Source organism: Bradysia coprophila, chromosome IV (assembly GCF_014529535.1).
Source record: "Bradysia coprophila strain Holo2 chromosome IV, BU_Bcop_v1, whole genome shotgun sequence".
Classification (NCBI taxonomy): Eukaryota; Metazoa; Arthropoda; class Insecta; order Diptera; family Sciaridae; genus Bradysia; species Bradysia coprophila.
This window is the reverse complement of record NC_050738.1, coordinates 7,057,460-7,073,694: the sequence shown is the minus strand read 5'-3', so window position 1 is coordinate 7,073,694 and position 16,235 is coordinate 7,057,460. Positions and strand designations below refer to the sequence as shown.

At 33.8% G+C, this 16,235-nt stretch overlaps 1 protein-coding gene across 1 annotated transcript; it reads right to left on the bottom strand.

The window, feature by feature from the left end:
* Positions 1-5,979: 5,979 nt before the first annotated feature.
* LOC119066792 (transcription factor Sox-14) lies at positions 5,980-14,036 on the bottom strand. Its single transcript, XM_037169455.1, has 2 exons — positions 12,957-14,036; positions 5,980-6,567 (listed from the first exon to the last, which is right to left on the bottom strand). The coding sequence occupies exons 1-2, from the start codon at positions 13,160-13,162 to the stop codon at positions 6,153-6,155; spliced, it is 621 nt and encodes a 206-aa protein (XP_037025350.1). The 5' UTR covers positions 13,163-14,036; the 3' UTR covers positions 5,980-6,152.
* Between the last annotated feature and the right edge of the window lie 2,199 nt (positions 14,037-16,235).

Here is a 16,235-nt window from a genome sequence, read left to right as displayed (position 1 = left end):
ATCCCATTGTTTCTACTGACAAAGCAACGAACTTATAATTTTGACTTTGAATTTGCTTGTACAAATTATGCTTTTTTGCTGCGGATCCTGCTTTTACCGATGTGCCAAATCACTTCCAAAGTTTGCTCGTAATAGCTCATTTGAAATGTATTTCAATTCTCTGTGCAGTAATAGGAAGAACGGGGAGCATAAATTCAAATTATGTTAGGTTTTTGCAATATGGAACTGAAGTTTTGACAAGTTTTTTTTTAATTGACGTAAAACATTATTCTATACAAAAAATTGTTCAACGGTATGTCTCCAAAATGACCGTAAGAAAATTACAAAATGGCGGCCCTATATTTTTGATTTTACATTGTTTTTAGCAATTCTTTTGATCAGAATTGTCGATGCCCATGTAGTTCTTGCTGCAGAACACCTTACGCGTACTTATTTTCATCTAGAGTGGAAACGGCCTCCGTCACATTTTAGGCGGCTGACAAAATTTGGTCGATTTAGGGTCGTACTTTGTAAACAAAATAAATTTTCTAAAAAAATCTGTGCATTTTAGAGGCATACCGTAGAACAATTTTTTGCTTAGAATAACGTTCTGCGTCGAATTGGTCAAAACTTCAACCCCCTAGCTTTCGGTTTTCCACGATATAATTTTCTCCATACCAGCACATTGGGACATTTAGAAATTATGGAACTAAAGTTTCTTAGATTGGCTGGTCTTAGATTCTAAAATTTAGAATGTTACTGCATGAGCATGAAGTCCACAGTTGTCGTTCTCATGTATTATAAATTAAGAAGTTTTTTGAACGGTGGTAGCATTATACCATTTAATGGATTGACACAAAAAGTCAACATTGGATCAGAAAAACAACAGTTAAATAATGTATGACAACTTTTACGTTCCGACCAGCTCTTTTAAACAATTAACTTTTTTTAAAATATTCTTTTCATCTTTTAAGCGGGTTTTTCCAAGTTTTTTTTCTTCCCTATAATCAAGACAAATCTTGTGTGCAACCAGAAAATACGAAAAATAAGCCAATACCAACAGCACTTTTTGGGAAAAAATAATACTAATAAAAGTGTAAGTCCCTTCTCAGCAAGAATACCTCATAATTAAGGCTTTTAAACAGTTGACAAATGTGCACAAATGAACACAGAATGAACCTCACATTTCCTGTTTAAGTGTATAAAAAACTTTTCTTGGAAAATAGAAAAGAAATATTCGCTAAAATACAGCAAATAAAAAGAATGAAGAGAAGAAAAAAACTCTGAAGAAAATACTTGTAATGCCATGATGTTGGCATAAACAAGAAAAATAATAAAAAAGAGAAAATAAATGAAAAAAGTTAGCGTAAATAATGTAAATTAAATTCAAGAAACATTCATAACATTGCTTAATAAATAAAAAAAAATTGAAAGAAACAATTTATGTTCAAAAAAACGAAGTCTAAGTATAACCAAAATTAGTTGTGTGAGGGGCTGTCCATTCCATAAATGACGTCAACGACAAATCGTAAATTTTGACCTCTCCTAACAAAACTTAGCTGACTTCATTATTTTGCATTTCTAAAATTAGAAATGATTTTCTCAGTGGAGTAACGTAACAGGAATGAAAACTAATTTTTTCTTACTGTCTCGTAAAATCCATTCAGTTAAATCAATAACGTGTAAATAACAAGCTCTAACTAACGCGATCTTATGAAGAAATTCTTGTGTTAACAAAATGAAGTAAAAGATTTGAATTCAGATCAGATATGAGGACTGCTAACGTCCTTGCCATCTGTCGGTTTTCACAGGGCGAAGTCTTTTCAACTGATATAATTCACTTCCAACTTCCGACCCTCCGCATAACCCGGCCAAAATATTATTAACTTGAAACACTTAACTGACTGGGAATGTCGATAAATTTTAAGAATCTAAAAAGTCCTTAAGCTTCCTTAACTCCTGTGCCTCTACATTTTTTAATTTTGAGAATTACTTAATCGCTAAAGTCTCCTTTCAACGATTCGTAATGCTAGATTAGTTCCAACGCAGAAGAACATTTTTCTTGAAGAAATCTGACAATAGCAAGTTCCCATAAATACATTGTGTTGAACCCTTTCTCCACTCTTCGTTTACGTTGTAACAAAGGTATTCTTCTCAAATTAATACTTTTTGAACACAGATTAACTATCTTATAATGGAAGCAATGAAAGCACACGACTACATCTATTCAGAAGGGGTTTTGCCTTACGTAATGCTTAATATAATCCAACAATCAACAGTCATTGAGTTGTAACAAAGTATATACTCATCCCTTCCCAACACCACGAGTATTTTACATTGTAACGAAATAATTCTCACTAACAAAACACACATAATAAAATATTAATGTAATGTGTAACGCTCGATTCACGCTCACATCATCTATTCCAGAGAGACGACGACAGTCCTGAACATTGTATAATAGCTACATTTTGGAATTATTATTTATTTTAGTCTCGATTCGAATAGTCGGGCTTTGATTTCTTACAAATGAAGGGTTGATCCGAGCCGAATATATCATTTTTCATGGAAAATATATCTATTTGTGATATGGTAAATAAAAGAGGGGGCTGCAAAGAAATCAAAAATTTGTTTCTTTTCCTTCTTCTTGTGCATGATGGTATCAGATTCAGAATAAATTTCTTTCGGTTAAGGGAGTGATGATTGTTTATCTGATGAATTTACACCACGCATTGAATGCGACCAGAATTCTGTGTCAAATACTATGGGGGGGATGTTTGTTTTTATCTCTTCGGTTTTGATTGAGACGTCACACTTATTTTAAGAGTTCGTACGCACGTAATAAAATACCAGCTACTGATAAGACGCGTTTATTACAGAAGGGGGATCGCTTTGAGTTATCTTTTTGTTTTTATATTTTATTTATCTTATGCGGTTACAAATATCACAATAGAATAAACGAATGAATGGTGTAGAGGGTGAAAGAGTGTAATTGATTTTATGGATAATTTCATGGTAAATTGAAATTGAATGACTTTTAAAGCTGGCGAATCTAATAATTCGTGCAGTGTTCATTTTCTATGCAATGTTTTTTTGCAATTCCACTACAGCATCAACACAAATCCAATTTTTTTCTTTTGTGAAATTAAGTTCGTTTCGAATTTTATTCAAACAAACACCAAATTTCAATGACATTCATTTGTATCCACAAAACACCCATTTATAGAAAAATTAGTATTCAATGTAACTAACAATCAAAAAAAAATTGCTGCGTCAATCCTACTGCAGCAGTTGAGTTTTTTTTTTCAACCAACAACAATGGTAAAAACGCATCATGTGTATGAATAAAAATCCAGTTTTTCCAAGCATTTATTCGCTCATTGAATTTGTTAGTGGCAAATGTTTTCATTTTGATAGCCAAATAAAGGACTTATTCAATTGTTACATTGTTGGGCGACGCGTGCCGATCTAAATGAATTATCTCACGATTGTTTGATAAAAACGGCAGATTGAATGGGGGATGGATGTGTGGAACTGGTACACAAGTGCAGTATCGTATTCTTTTCATTGGCACTACCTAATTGGAACATCAACATGAGAACGTTGAAATTAATCGATTTTGATAAGAATTTAGAGCGCCATTGTGTGCTCAGTATGTGAGCATAGGCTGGTTAAAAATTCGCTTTTATTGTTTGGAATCAAATTAATCGAACGAACTTTTTATCGAAAAATTGATTTCATATTTTACCTACGTCTAGGAACATGGGTCTAGGAACTTGCTTCCATGTGATATTTACATGATACTTCAAATGTTAACAACAGATTGTTCTATATGGAGAAGTGTTGAATGTCGTCTCTCACTCAACTACAATGTACAAAACCAATGGTTCACTCAGTCGTTTATTGTACGATTTAGACGTAAAATTTCACGACTTCGATGTACATACTACGTAGGAGATGTAGTATTTGCGACTCACACGTAAATCGTGATCGAATCAGACGTACATTGACATTTTCCGTTTTTTCCGTGTTGGATTAACAGAAAAGACGAATAAATTCTTTAATTCTAATTCTAAGTCTCTAATTAAATTCCTGAAAAATTAAAAAATTTATTTTAGGAATTTTGAAGAATTTTACTCAATTTTTAGGAACTTAGTTCCAAAAAGACATGTACTTTCTCGGACAATAAATATGCGGTGGTTGCGCTGAGTAACTTGCGCAGTGTGTGCCACTTATTTCATGTCAATTTGATGAACGTTTCCACTCGTTCATAAAACTAACTGCCAAAAAAGATTAAAGATACTGCAAAAGTGAATTAACGCTACTGCCCGAAAAATTTGTTGCCATTCAACAATAGACTGTAAAGAGAGGTCACAGCTTTATTGAGATGAATGAGATGCATTTTCAAATCATACTGCAAACCTGTTACAGACGGCAAACAATATTATTATCGGGATTATCACTTCCAATGATTAAAGAAAAGTAAGTAATTGGTTGATTTCAAATCTTGTACTTCAAATTTTAACATGCATTTTACAATGTAATATTACCCAGAGCTTGTCATTATTTTTGTCGTCGTTATCGATAACAGATGAATAGCCGTATGTGACAGGTAGATTTAAAGTTCGTTGTAGGCCTTTTAGGTTTGAATCATACCACTTTGTTCATATCCGAATTTAAGCTCGCATCGAATCGGAATCCAGGTCAATAGTGTTTCCGGTTTGACTATTTCATATCATATAAAATTGGTACTATTCAGTGCTAATGCAGTATTTTCTAATCGCATGTTTACCTGAATTGTGCCCAGGGGTAGAATCAAAACAATTATGCCTACGACGATTACGCATACTATTGCCTCTAAAAATGAAACGTTTCAAGTAAAAAAAGAGTCTTTTCTATATAGAAAACTGCAGCCGTAATTCCACCCCTGATAAGAGTCTTCAGATGCTACTTATGGCCGCATTTATAAAATAGCTAATGAAGCTAGTGACGACAATACCTCCAGAAATACCAGAAATGTACCTAATCAACGCACTTCAAGCAAAAGTGGTACTTTAAATAGTGAAACTTGACAGTGATCCATACAAAATTTTACACTGTAAAAAGAGTGGGGATAAATTGTCATACAAAATAGTACTCTATTTGGCAGCTGTCATTAATAGCACTTTTGCTGTAAGTGCGTTGACCTAATAGAAAGCATTATTTCAAACATCCTCATGAAAATCATTATAATTCAATCATCGAATGACTAATCGCAGTTAGATCATTGGTAATTTGTAGTTTAGTTTAGTTATGACTCTCACAGTATCGTTTGCATCTATTCGCGAGACAAAAATGGAATTCCGTGTATGTTTAATACGTGTACGATCTTATGGAAATACACAAATCGTCCAACTTTGGCCATATAGAATTATGGCACTGCAGAATCATCGACTCCATTATAAAAACTGCTAGTCATCTGCTATCGACAACGTTGAGAAGAATAAACTGTGAGCTCTAGCTAGTGATCTGTTATATAGGCAAATGTACATCAAATATATTGAAGTAGAAAGGTTATATATTTAACGCCAGTAGCAAGTGAAGTAACAGATTTAATGATTTTATTTATGTCTAAATTGTCACTACCTACATAATACTAAGCTTGGTTGGGCCCATTTCTAAAGCTTCCGTGTTTTCAGCCAAGTAAAACGAATCTGTCTGAATTTTGTGAACATTTTATTAAAAATTAATTCAATTGCATTTTTACAGTGTATACATTTTCGGTAAGGTTATGGCATAGCAACGTTTCTTCCGTTCATTTAAAATAACAAAAAGAAACACCAGTATTAGGTAGTAGGAGAAATCTATTGCACTGACATTCAACACTGTTAGATCGTAAGTCTTGCTACCATTTTCTTTACTCTCTTGTACTTCAAAATTTTAAAATTCATTTTTAGTCACGACGACGCAAACTATATTCAGCATTCCAAATATTTATATTACGATTATGATATGAACATTTTTTGTTATCACAATTACAACAACTTGTGTCTTTCCAATAAAACATTTTCCTCAATTTACCTCCGTTTATCCATTTATAGCACTAAGAACGAATGGCAAGTCGCTTATTCATTTTCCTTATACGACTAATAAAATTACACAGAATGTTCGGCGCTATAGCGCAACGGAGTTGGTCATATAACACTCGGTGGTTGACTTTGAATCGGTGATGTTTTCGGTGGCTTAACGCATACATATGCTAAGGGTGGTGAGGGTGGCGACGTTGTGGATTCAGTGGGTATTATGGGTGGACATCCGAAATATCGCCATGGTGGATATAAACCGCCCGCATACATTTGCTGCAATCGTGCTTGCAAGTCAAATGCTAACGTTGTGTCGAGTGGTGATGCTAACTGGTAATGGGCTAATGAAAAATTTGGAGCACGGGGTTGAATACCAAGAGTTAGTTCTAATGATGACCCGAACGGATATTTCGGCGGTAATTGTTGTTCCTTTGTTTGATTGGTTGGTACCGGTGATTTGACAAGCGTTTTGGGTTTTCTGCGTGGACGATATTTGTAGTCGGGATGTTCTTTCATGTGAAGAGCTCTGGAAAGAAAAGAACGAACAAAGTTTGCAACTGTTTACTAGTTTACCGGCAAATTATTTGTATTTATTTTGGTCTGATTGTACATTAATTGACCACCGACAATGGGTTGATTGACAAAAATAATTCGGAATTTAATGCATTCAAAATTCACCATACACGATTCCATTCACACATCAAATTTGTACACAAAAGGGATGAAATTGGAAAACAAACAAACACTGGTGGTATGTATCCAAACAATTTGTTTGTTAATGAACAATACGGAAATTATTCGAAACAAAATTGAAAATTTTATGCGTTCATTACAAAAATAAAATTAAGTCAAATGAAGTCGGTTGACATTGTAGCACTACGTGTCATCCTTATGTACATATTTTGCGAAAAGTTTCATTTGTTGATAAGGATTAAGGAAGTTCTCAAAGATCGACTGTTACAAACACGATGTATTTTATACGGCACCATCTTTTATCGACAACGACGGCAGAAATGGTTGTTGTGCTACAGCTTGTATTTTCATATAATAGTGAAATGTATGTTAAAACAAATGAAGTAGCAGATTTGGATAAAGCGTTTAATGAAAATACTTAGTTCAAAGCAAGCAGAATTTACTAAAAAATATATTTCATTTTCGGTTCAACATTGACTCGATGTTTTTACATTTTCTAACGAGCGATGCTTTTATTGTCACTTGTAAGGTCACTGAAAAGAAGCCATTTTTATTTCTTACTTCTCGAATAAAAATGAAACTCGAGTAAAGTATGCCACTCGCTTCGCCTTGGCCGCAAAGTTCAGACTCGATAAAATTTTCTATTTTGTAAGACTTTTTTTACCGAGTAAATCTGCTGAAAATTCGTTCCATTTGCTCACGAATAAAGTATGCAACTAATGTGGATTACGACCCTGGCTTCGCTTTGGCTGTAAGCTCCACACTCGTTGAAATATTATTTTTTCTTTCATAGAAACCAATCACACACAAAATTCTATTCGGAAAAACTCCTAGATTATTACTCCAATATTTTCCATTGACAAACTCTACCCGAGACTCAGTCCTCGTACCAAAAATAAATTCTCTTGAAAATATGTCTATTCTAAGATACCAGTTCCTTCTACCCCATATTCGAACTCAACTTCAGGAAATCCACAATACCTCAAATAATTTTTTTTTTTTGGAAATCAGTTGATAATTAAAATACTCAAGTTATTATGCTTACAAGGAATTGACAAAGTGCGACAAACATTTTCATCCATTCACCGTTTTTGGTTATAGAAGATTCATGGACTTTCCATCACAGTGAAAACATTTTCGAGTGACTTGTTGATGTAAGACCATGACCGAAGGGAAGACGATGTATCATGACTTTGTGACTTTGTATGAATCTGGAAGAGAGTCAAGCCGAGCCAATGACTTTGATTTCACGTGTATTTGTGTTTTACTTTTCTGGGCGCTGTACAAGTACCATGCTTACCCATCTATTCCTGAATATGGAATAAAAATTTGAATCATTTGTTACAGATAACGGTTGCAGATGTAAGTAATAAGATGTGACTAAATGTGGTCTTACATAGCAAAAAGAGTGTACAAAAAACTAAGGAAAATATTGGCAATTAATCTTTTGAAATGAAAATACTTAAATCAAAAGAAATACTAGATCTGGAAGTACAACTGTTGATAAACTTGCCATCTGTGAAAGTTTAAAAATCATTCAAGTAGGGCGTCAGAATTTACACCTCTGCCGTAACTTTCATAAGAGAACTAGGGAAAATTTTAAACAAAAGAAGTCTTTTGTTTATATTTTTACATTACTAGTGAGGTAATGTGGCCTTTCCCTCACTAGTGAAGACCCTTTCCCTCGCTCGTAAAGTAAAATGCCATACTTTACACGTGAAATAATTTGATATCTCGTATCACGATGAGTAAAAGTATTTCGGGCTGAAGCCCTCGGATACTTTTACTCATCTGGATACGAGATATCAAATTACTTCACTGGTATAGTAATATACTATTCACTAAGTCCCTCTTGCAAATTTCGCCAGTCCTTTTTAAATAAATTAAATTTTATCAATTCAAATGTTGCATATTATATACCGGAATATAGTTTCTAACGAATTTGGTATCCGAATCAAAATTTTTATCAAAAATGAACGATTTTCCAATCAATTTTTTGCAGCTGTTTTCTAGCTATTTTAAGAACTTGCTGACTAAGAATTGTGAGTTAAGTAAAGAAAGACAAACAAAATTCCGTAAGTCCTGTGTAACAGACCATTTTGTTTTTATCTTTGTTTGTTGGTTGCCACAATAATAAACTTATTCCTCTTCACACAAGAAATAAAAAAAACCCCTTGGTAATACACAATTAAGTTCAATGTGGTTGGTGAGAAAACGAAACATTATAAACCCATTATTTACACAGTAAAATTGATAAGATGTCGATTTCAATTTAATGAAATTGTCCAACTCTATTGAACTTCACATAAAAATACATATCTGAACGCAAGACCATTTTTATTTTCGTTTTTAATCAAAACCAAACATTTGTTCAAATATAAAGCTAACAAAATTACACTTATGATAGTCGTCGGTGAGGATTTGTTTTTCCATTCTTTGTGTCACTGAATAAAAGAACTTCATTCATCTACACGTTATACGTAATAATCTGATATCATTTCGAGAAACACGTTGAATAAATGTTATAAAAGACATATCCGGTGGTTTCTAATATTCATATGCCTTGAGACAAACACAGTTTTTTTCTTCTTCTTCACGTTTTGTGTAAGAGCCAATATTGACTTTAGATTGATAACACTGTTTGGAGTCGCAATAAATATTGTATTTAAATTCAATAGTCACAACAGCTCGGTAATTATTAAATTATTGATATCATCATTGATTCAATTTTTAGGAATTGCTTAGAATAGAGGTAGTTTAGTAAGTTTTTGGATTGAGTGACAGTAGCAGTCTATTTATTAAGGGAAGGTATCAGATTGAAGTTAAACTGAATCAGTTCGCGTTTCACTGCTTCGAAAGTTGCTTTGATCAGAATAAGGAACTTCATATAAAGCGATATATGAACGAGGGCCTATTTTAGGGTAATTAAACTCCCGAAAATTCCAAAACATTTGGTCACATTTTATCTGTTCTCTGATATAACAATAGAGCGAAGTGCGAGTGCCTCCATAGTTTTATGACCGCTTTAGTTCTTTTAATGTTTTTGAGTCAAAATCGATTGCATTCGGATGGAGTTCAAAGAAAATCAGAATTTAGGATTTTTTGGCAATTTTGAGGAATTTTTGGAAATGTCTGGAATTTAATTCCTTAAAATAGGAACTGATACAAACAGAATTCAATATCAAACGTACCTTCTAGTCTCTATATATGTACATGGCATTCAATGTCATCCATGTCATCGAACGTCTCATTGGTTCTTACTTTTCCTTCAAATTCCGACGATTCAATTATCTGTTAACAATTCATCAACCACTCTTGCAATTAACAATTAAAACCAGCTGATCGTTTGAGATGAGTCGTCATCGAGAACGGACGAGTTTGTACTATACGTCGGTCTCTCAAAATGTTTCTTTTGTGTTTCGTTGTGCAATTAGATTTGTGTACTGAGTAAAAAAATATTTCGAATACTTTTTTATTAATCTTTACCTATCGAAAGAGAAAGTTTTTTTTTCATGATATGTTATCCAAATTAAAAAAATATTTTCATTTTATTTTCATTCCGAATAGAAAGCTTTCACACATTCTTGACATTTTTGTATTAAATTGGAAGATTTTCATCCCTGGGAAGATTTTCATCCCTGGGAAGATTTTCATCCCTGGGAAGATTTTCATCACTGGGAAGATTTTCATCCCTGGGAAGATTTTCATCCCTGGGAAGATTTTCATCCCTGTTAAGGAATTCATAGGTCACTAAATCAAAATAATTTTACTCGTGAACAACATTTTCAATGTGAATGTTTATGTTATTTGTGTAAGGCTGGCACAATTTCATTGTTCTCTCTGTTTATGAACATGTGCTTCGAGTATCATTGCTGTCAGTGCTTTGATTATAATGATTGTTGCTTCTCGAAATTTATGTTTGATCTAACAACACGATTTTTCTAAAGAACGTGTTGCCGTAAGACTCCATGTCGGGACTCTTATTGAGCCCGATTCTAATGTTCCAAGGAACTTTTGCCTTATGGCTCTTGGTTTCGAAAAATTATCTTGTAATGTTCTTTTCAGCTGTAGCGGTTCATTGACATCTTTTTATGCAATTCTAAGTTCTACTGTATTTTCTAATTAATTAATTTCTAATATGTAAGTTATTGGAATGCAGAACTAGGTCCGACCTTTTGGGTGGGTCAGGTCCCTTGACTGACAATTTTTTCAATATATTTTTGACCAATTTCATTGTTGAACTTCCGAAGCATCACTGATACAAATGCCTACATTTAATATATCGATTACTCTAAACATGACAACGAAATTTGACAGAAAAAGTTCTTCAAATAAACCTTCGAAGACCGAATGATCTTTGAGTTCTCATTTTTCTTATAAATTTGCAGCAAGATTTTCAATCAACCACAAATCGTAAATAAAATGCGACTCGTGTGAATTACGGCCCTCGCTTCGCTCTGGCCGCAAACTTCCCACTCGTATGAGTTATATATTATTCGGTTTGATTGCCATTTTGTCAAATTTAATCAGAGTAGATGCGAAGTTTTACAAATGTGGAACGATGAGAGGACTCTTTCACTTTGGTAAAAAATTAAAAAAAAGACCGATAGATGTTCTTCTCTTACAGTTTTGTAAAAAAAGGAAGTCCCCCTGTATTTTACAAAACCGTCACTCGTGAATAAAATGTGGATGGTAATAAACGACCGATAAATTAATTAATTTTTTTTTCGTTTCTTCACTTTTGTCGATTCAGAAAACGACAAAAGTGAGGAATTGACAAAACGTCTTTAAGTTACATTTCGTAGAAAGATGAATTTCCCTAGGAACGAACAAAACGCCTTCTCGTTACATTTTGTAAAAGGATGAATTCGCTAGGAACGACCCGCCTTTGCTTTATATTTCCAAAATCGACAAAGAGTGAAGGAAAGACAATTTTTTTTTACTTTTTACTGATTTACTGAAGAGGTGCCAGCGACATGTACCACATTTCTATCGGTATTTTATTATTTTTTATCGGTAAAATTGAATTTTTCTATTGGTCGAAAATAATATCCCATAAAATTATTACGACTCGTAAGAATTACAGCCCTCGCTTCGCTCTGGCCGAAAACTTCACACTCGTATGGGAGTTGTAACATATTTTGTTTGATTGTTGGAATAATGAATTTTAAAAAAAATATTCAGAAATTTGTTGAGAATGACTTATATCTTATATTGCCTACAAAGAATGATGGTTACATTTAACGTTTTTCATAAAATTTACTACACTTTTCAATCATAGTGTGCTCATGACATTTTTCTGCCGTAAGACCTTGAGTAAAAAAAACATCTTTCTTTGGTAGTAGACGCATTAAATTTGTTATTCAACGATCAAGTTGTTAGTCAAATTTGATAGTCAACTATCAAGTTGTTAGCAGTTCACTAACAAGAGATGTTTACCGGTTAGAGGCTGGACATGTAGTGCCGAAATTTTTCTTTGTATGCTTGCTAAGAGGACCGAAAGTAAAGCTGTCAATTCGCGGGGCGAAAGCTTTCGCTTTCGCCCCTTGAATTCACATTTCTTTACTTTCGGTCCTCTTAGCAAGCATACAAAACTTAATACGTAACTCTTTCGGCCTACTCAATCGATACGTAAATAACTATTCTACTTGTTTCATGCACATTATCGAAAACATACTTATACGATTTACACACACTACGCAACAAAATCAAATTTCATCAAAGTAATCTTTTTCGATTGAGATAGAGGCTATAATCAACAGTGTAAAATCCTGTTTTTCTGTGATAGCTTCCAGATGCTTCGTCCCACATAGCCCATCTTCGAACTTAGCCTCGGTATTTTACTTCCACAAAGTTAAAAAAAAGATTCATCCAAATTGGTTAAAAATTACTCAAGTTATCGTGCCTTCAACGATTTTTTGTTACCCACATTTAACGTTTTTCATACCATTTCAAACATTGCAATAACAGTCAACTTTTTTGTTACCCACATATTTCGGTATTTCTGGTGTAAGACCCTGACTTTCAGTCAAGGGAATTATTGTGGCTAGCTAATGATTTCTTTATCGATACAAACGGGCATTGTACAGACCTCATTTTGAAAAAAAGCTGATTCAAATTAGGAAGTAAAATTGAAAGACACCGACTGTACACAAATGCATCATCATCATGTATGTCATCTCACAATTAATAAACAGAAAATTGTCGTAAAAGAAATCTCACCTCAACCGTTTTGCTTCGTCTATGAATGGTCGTTTTTGGCACTCCGTTAACAGCTTCCATTCCGCTCCCAATCTCTTAGATATCTCTGAATTGTGCATTTTCGGATTATCTTGTGCCATTTTACGGCGCTGACCCCTTGACCAAACCATAAATGCGTTCATCGGCCGTTTAATGTGTTCGGATTGAGCTTTTACTTGAGTGGACATATTTGAACGATGCTAAATTGTTGCGTTTATAGGACACTAAAATAACACTTAAAATGTTCGGCAGAATTTTAATGTTCACCGGCTGAGTGTTTTATTGAGGACAGCAGACTTAAATCACATTTTTTGGATAAAAAACCTTTTTTGTTAGAGACATAAATCACTGCCTTTTATTGTACATTTTACTTTTTAATTTTTTTTTTTTAAATCAAAACAGTACATCATCCACCAAATCAAAGATGTTTTTATTTTTATATTACACAACACCAAGCTTATACGCGCCACATTACAATCAATTTGAAAATATATTTTTTTTGAAGAAACGTTACCGAGATGCTTTCGCGCCAAACACTAAACGTACAATGGTGACAGCATAATGCTGCAATGTTGATATTTTGATAATGACAACAAAATACCCATGAAAATAGATCCTTTTGAGCATGGATCCCGCTTTCAATGGTTGGTTTTTTTTCTATATTTTTATGTCCACGTTATCATTCATACCTTTTGTGTGTTTGCTGATAAAATAAGATAGCAACATATTGAATAGACAACACAAACGCTCAATGTCTTCACACAATGTCTACATTGAAGAGAGGTCTCTTTTAATATGACCGTTTTATACAACCGTTCTTTACAATGGGGTTGAATGGTAGGAACATTGAATGCGCGCGCGATCTCTTTCCGTTTCGTTTGGTTATTTTCGCTGTGGATTGGGGGGCTGGAAAAATACATGTACACCGATGAACCGTTTTCCCGCATGGTATTGCAATCGTAGTATTGCTACAACGATTGAAAAATGATCAATGGAAATTTTAGGGGAGCCTTCAGTGCATATCATTCCGTAGGTATTCCATTTAAAAGAAGGACAATCTTGTCTGGTTCTGGGACCACTTGACGAAATCAGAAACCTATTTAAGACGACCAACCTTGTTAACTATATTCCAAGCTACTTTTCTGTAAAACGGTCCTAAAAAGAAGTTATTCCTTCGATTCAATGAGGTCCAATCTCCCCTAAATATGAATTTCCAAATTGAGCGCGACTATCATCCACTGTAAACTCTTTCCATAGCAGAGTTTTTCTCACATTCCCCCTGAACGATAAAAAATTGAAAAGAGTCATGCGCTGCAGCTGTGCCAATGAACATTGTGGAGGAGTGGTTTTCTTTATGTTTTTACCAGCAACAAGTTGTTTAATGCCATTGTTGTGAGCGCTTCTTTTTGTCTTGTGAACATAAAAATTTCTTTCACCACAACAATGACGGTGAATAGAAGGGCGATTTGGAGATGATGGCACTTGACTTAATGTGTTAATTATTAAGGTTTCAATGAATGTGTCCGTCAGTGTAGTATACCTTATATGTTCATTATATGTCCGTGGTGAAGCATTTTTATGTTGTGAAGTTATATGAAAACCATATTAAACGATATAGCGACCATTTACATCAGATTATACTGCGTGCAAACATAACATATTTTACCTGATTTAGACCGAATTCGTCTTAAAAGAATAAGAGAAAATTTTAGGGGTCCTGTGCTGTTATCGGAAATGGTTTGAACAAACAAAACAATTTACAAAGGAAACAATGTTATCTCTCGTTGGATTAACTTTCGAATAATATGTTTTATGTTCACATGATACATACGGATGAGAGTCAGTTTGTAACGCAAGTGACTGTTGAAATTAAATCTTCACCAATTTTCTGAAAGGTAAAGAGTTTAATCGGAAACATCAAGATGAGCCCTATTAGAATCACAGAAACCGTCAATCAATCAGGACAGAAACGTCTAGTTATCTGCTATCGACAACGGTGCTAAAAAAAGCGATGATATTTCACTACTGTTCGCTTATGTAGCAAAACATATAACTTAAAAGTAAGTTAAAACTAATGAAGTAGACGATTTAGTATAAAACATTAGACAACAAAGGAAGTACAAGATTTATTTATATCATGTTACACTTGTCGTTTGTAAACGTTTAAGAACACGTATTCGAACTGACGTAAATCAACTTTAAAAGGCAAGAGGCGAGCGAAGCTGAGGTTGAAAAGGCATTTTATGTATCCCTGGGAGGTGCGGGAAATGATTAAACAAGCTATTTCGAATAAAATTTTAAGTTTTTTCTCTGTGTTGGCATTATTGCACATATTTTCTGTTTGTTGATTCAATTTCGTCAAATTGTATTCAGTTTGATGGATTTTCTCGTTACCTTTCCAAAGTGCCCACAGTTCATGAACCCTAGATAAATTAGGCTTAATTTTGGGTATTTTCAACCAACTTTAATGATCGTTCTGATTTTTTTTACTTTTGTGGTTTTCCGATCTCCTTATATTCCAACGTTGTTAGTGGAATGATGAATAAATGCATTTAATAAAATATAAAGTTTGATTGGACTTGGTTAGACCTTTCCAAAGACAACACGTAGAGATTCGACTGCTTTCAGATGAAATTTGAGGAAAATTTGGTAAATTTCAGCGTTTTTATTGCTTTTTTTGACTTCCTTACACTTTATCCTTTGTTTCGTAGATCTCGTCAAGACCTTTCCAACGAATCCCTACTTAATGGAATTGAACCACTTTTAAATGAAAATTGAAGAAATTTTTGTCAATTTTAGAGTGTTTTTAGCGCTTTTTCGCTTTTTTTTCTATAAAATTTTCCTTCCCAACTTCATAGCTCCGGTACTAGCAGACCCAATGGCACCAAATTTCATCCTATTTTCTAGTACTCGATTAGATCTAGGAAATAGGATGAAATTTGACATAGGATGACGAGGTGGCCTCGCAAATTTCCTCCAGACTTTCCATTTTCCAGGAAAATCGTGAGGAATATGGATACATTAGAGGAAATGTAGGAGGTCATCACGCAACCTATCTTTGTCAAATTTCATCAGCTATATGATTGCCTTTTGAGGTCAATGAGAGAAAGCGACCTGATTCGAGACGTTGAACTCAACAATTTATTTTTTGCTATAATAGAACAACGTCCTTTCATTGATTTCTGTACGGTATTAACCACGGCCTAATATTTGACAAAGTTTCTCAAATGTTTGCACAATTTTTGTGAAACATTTGTGAAA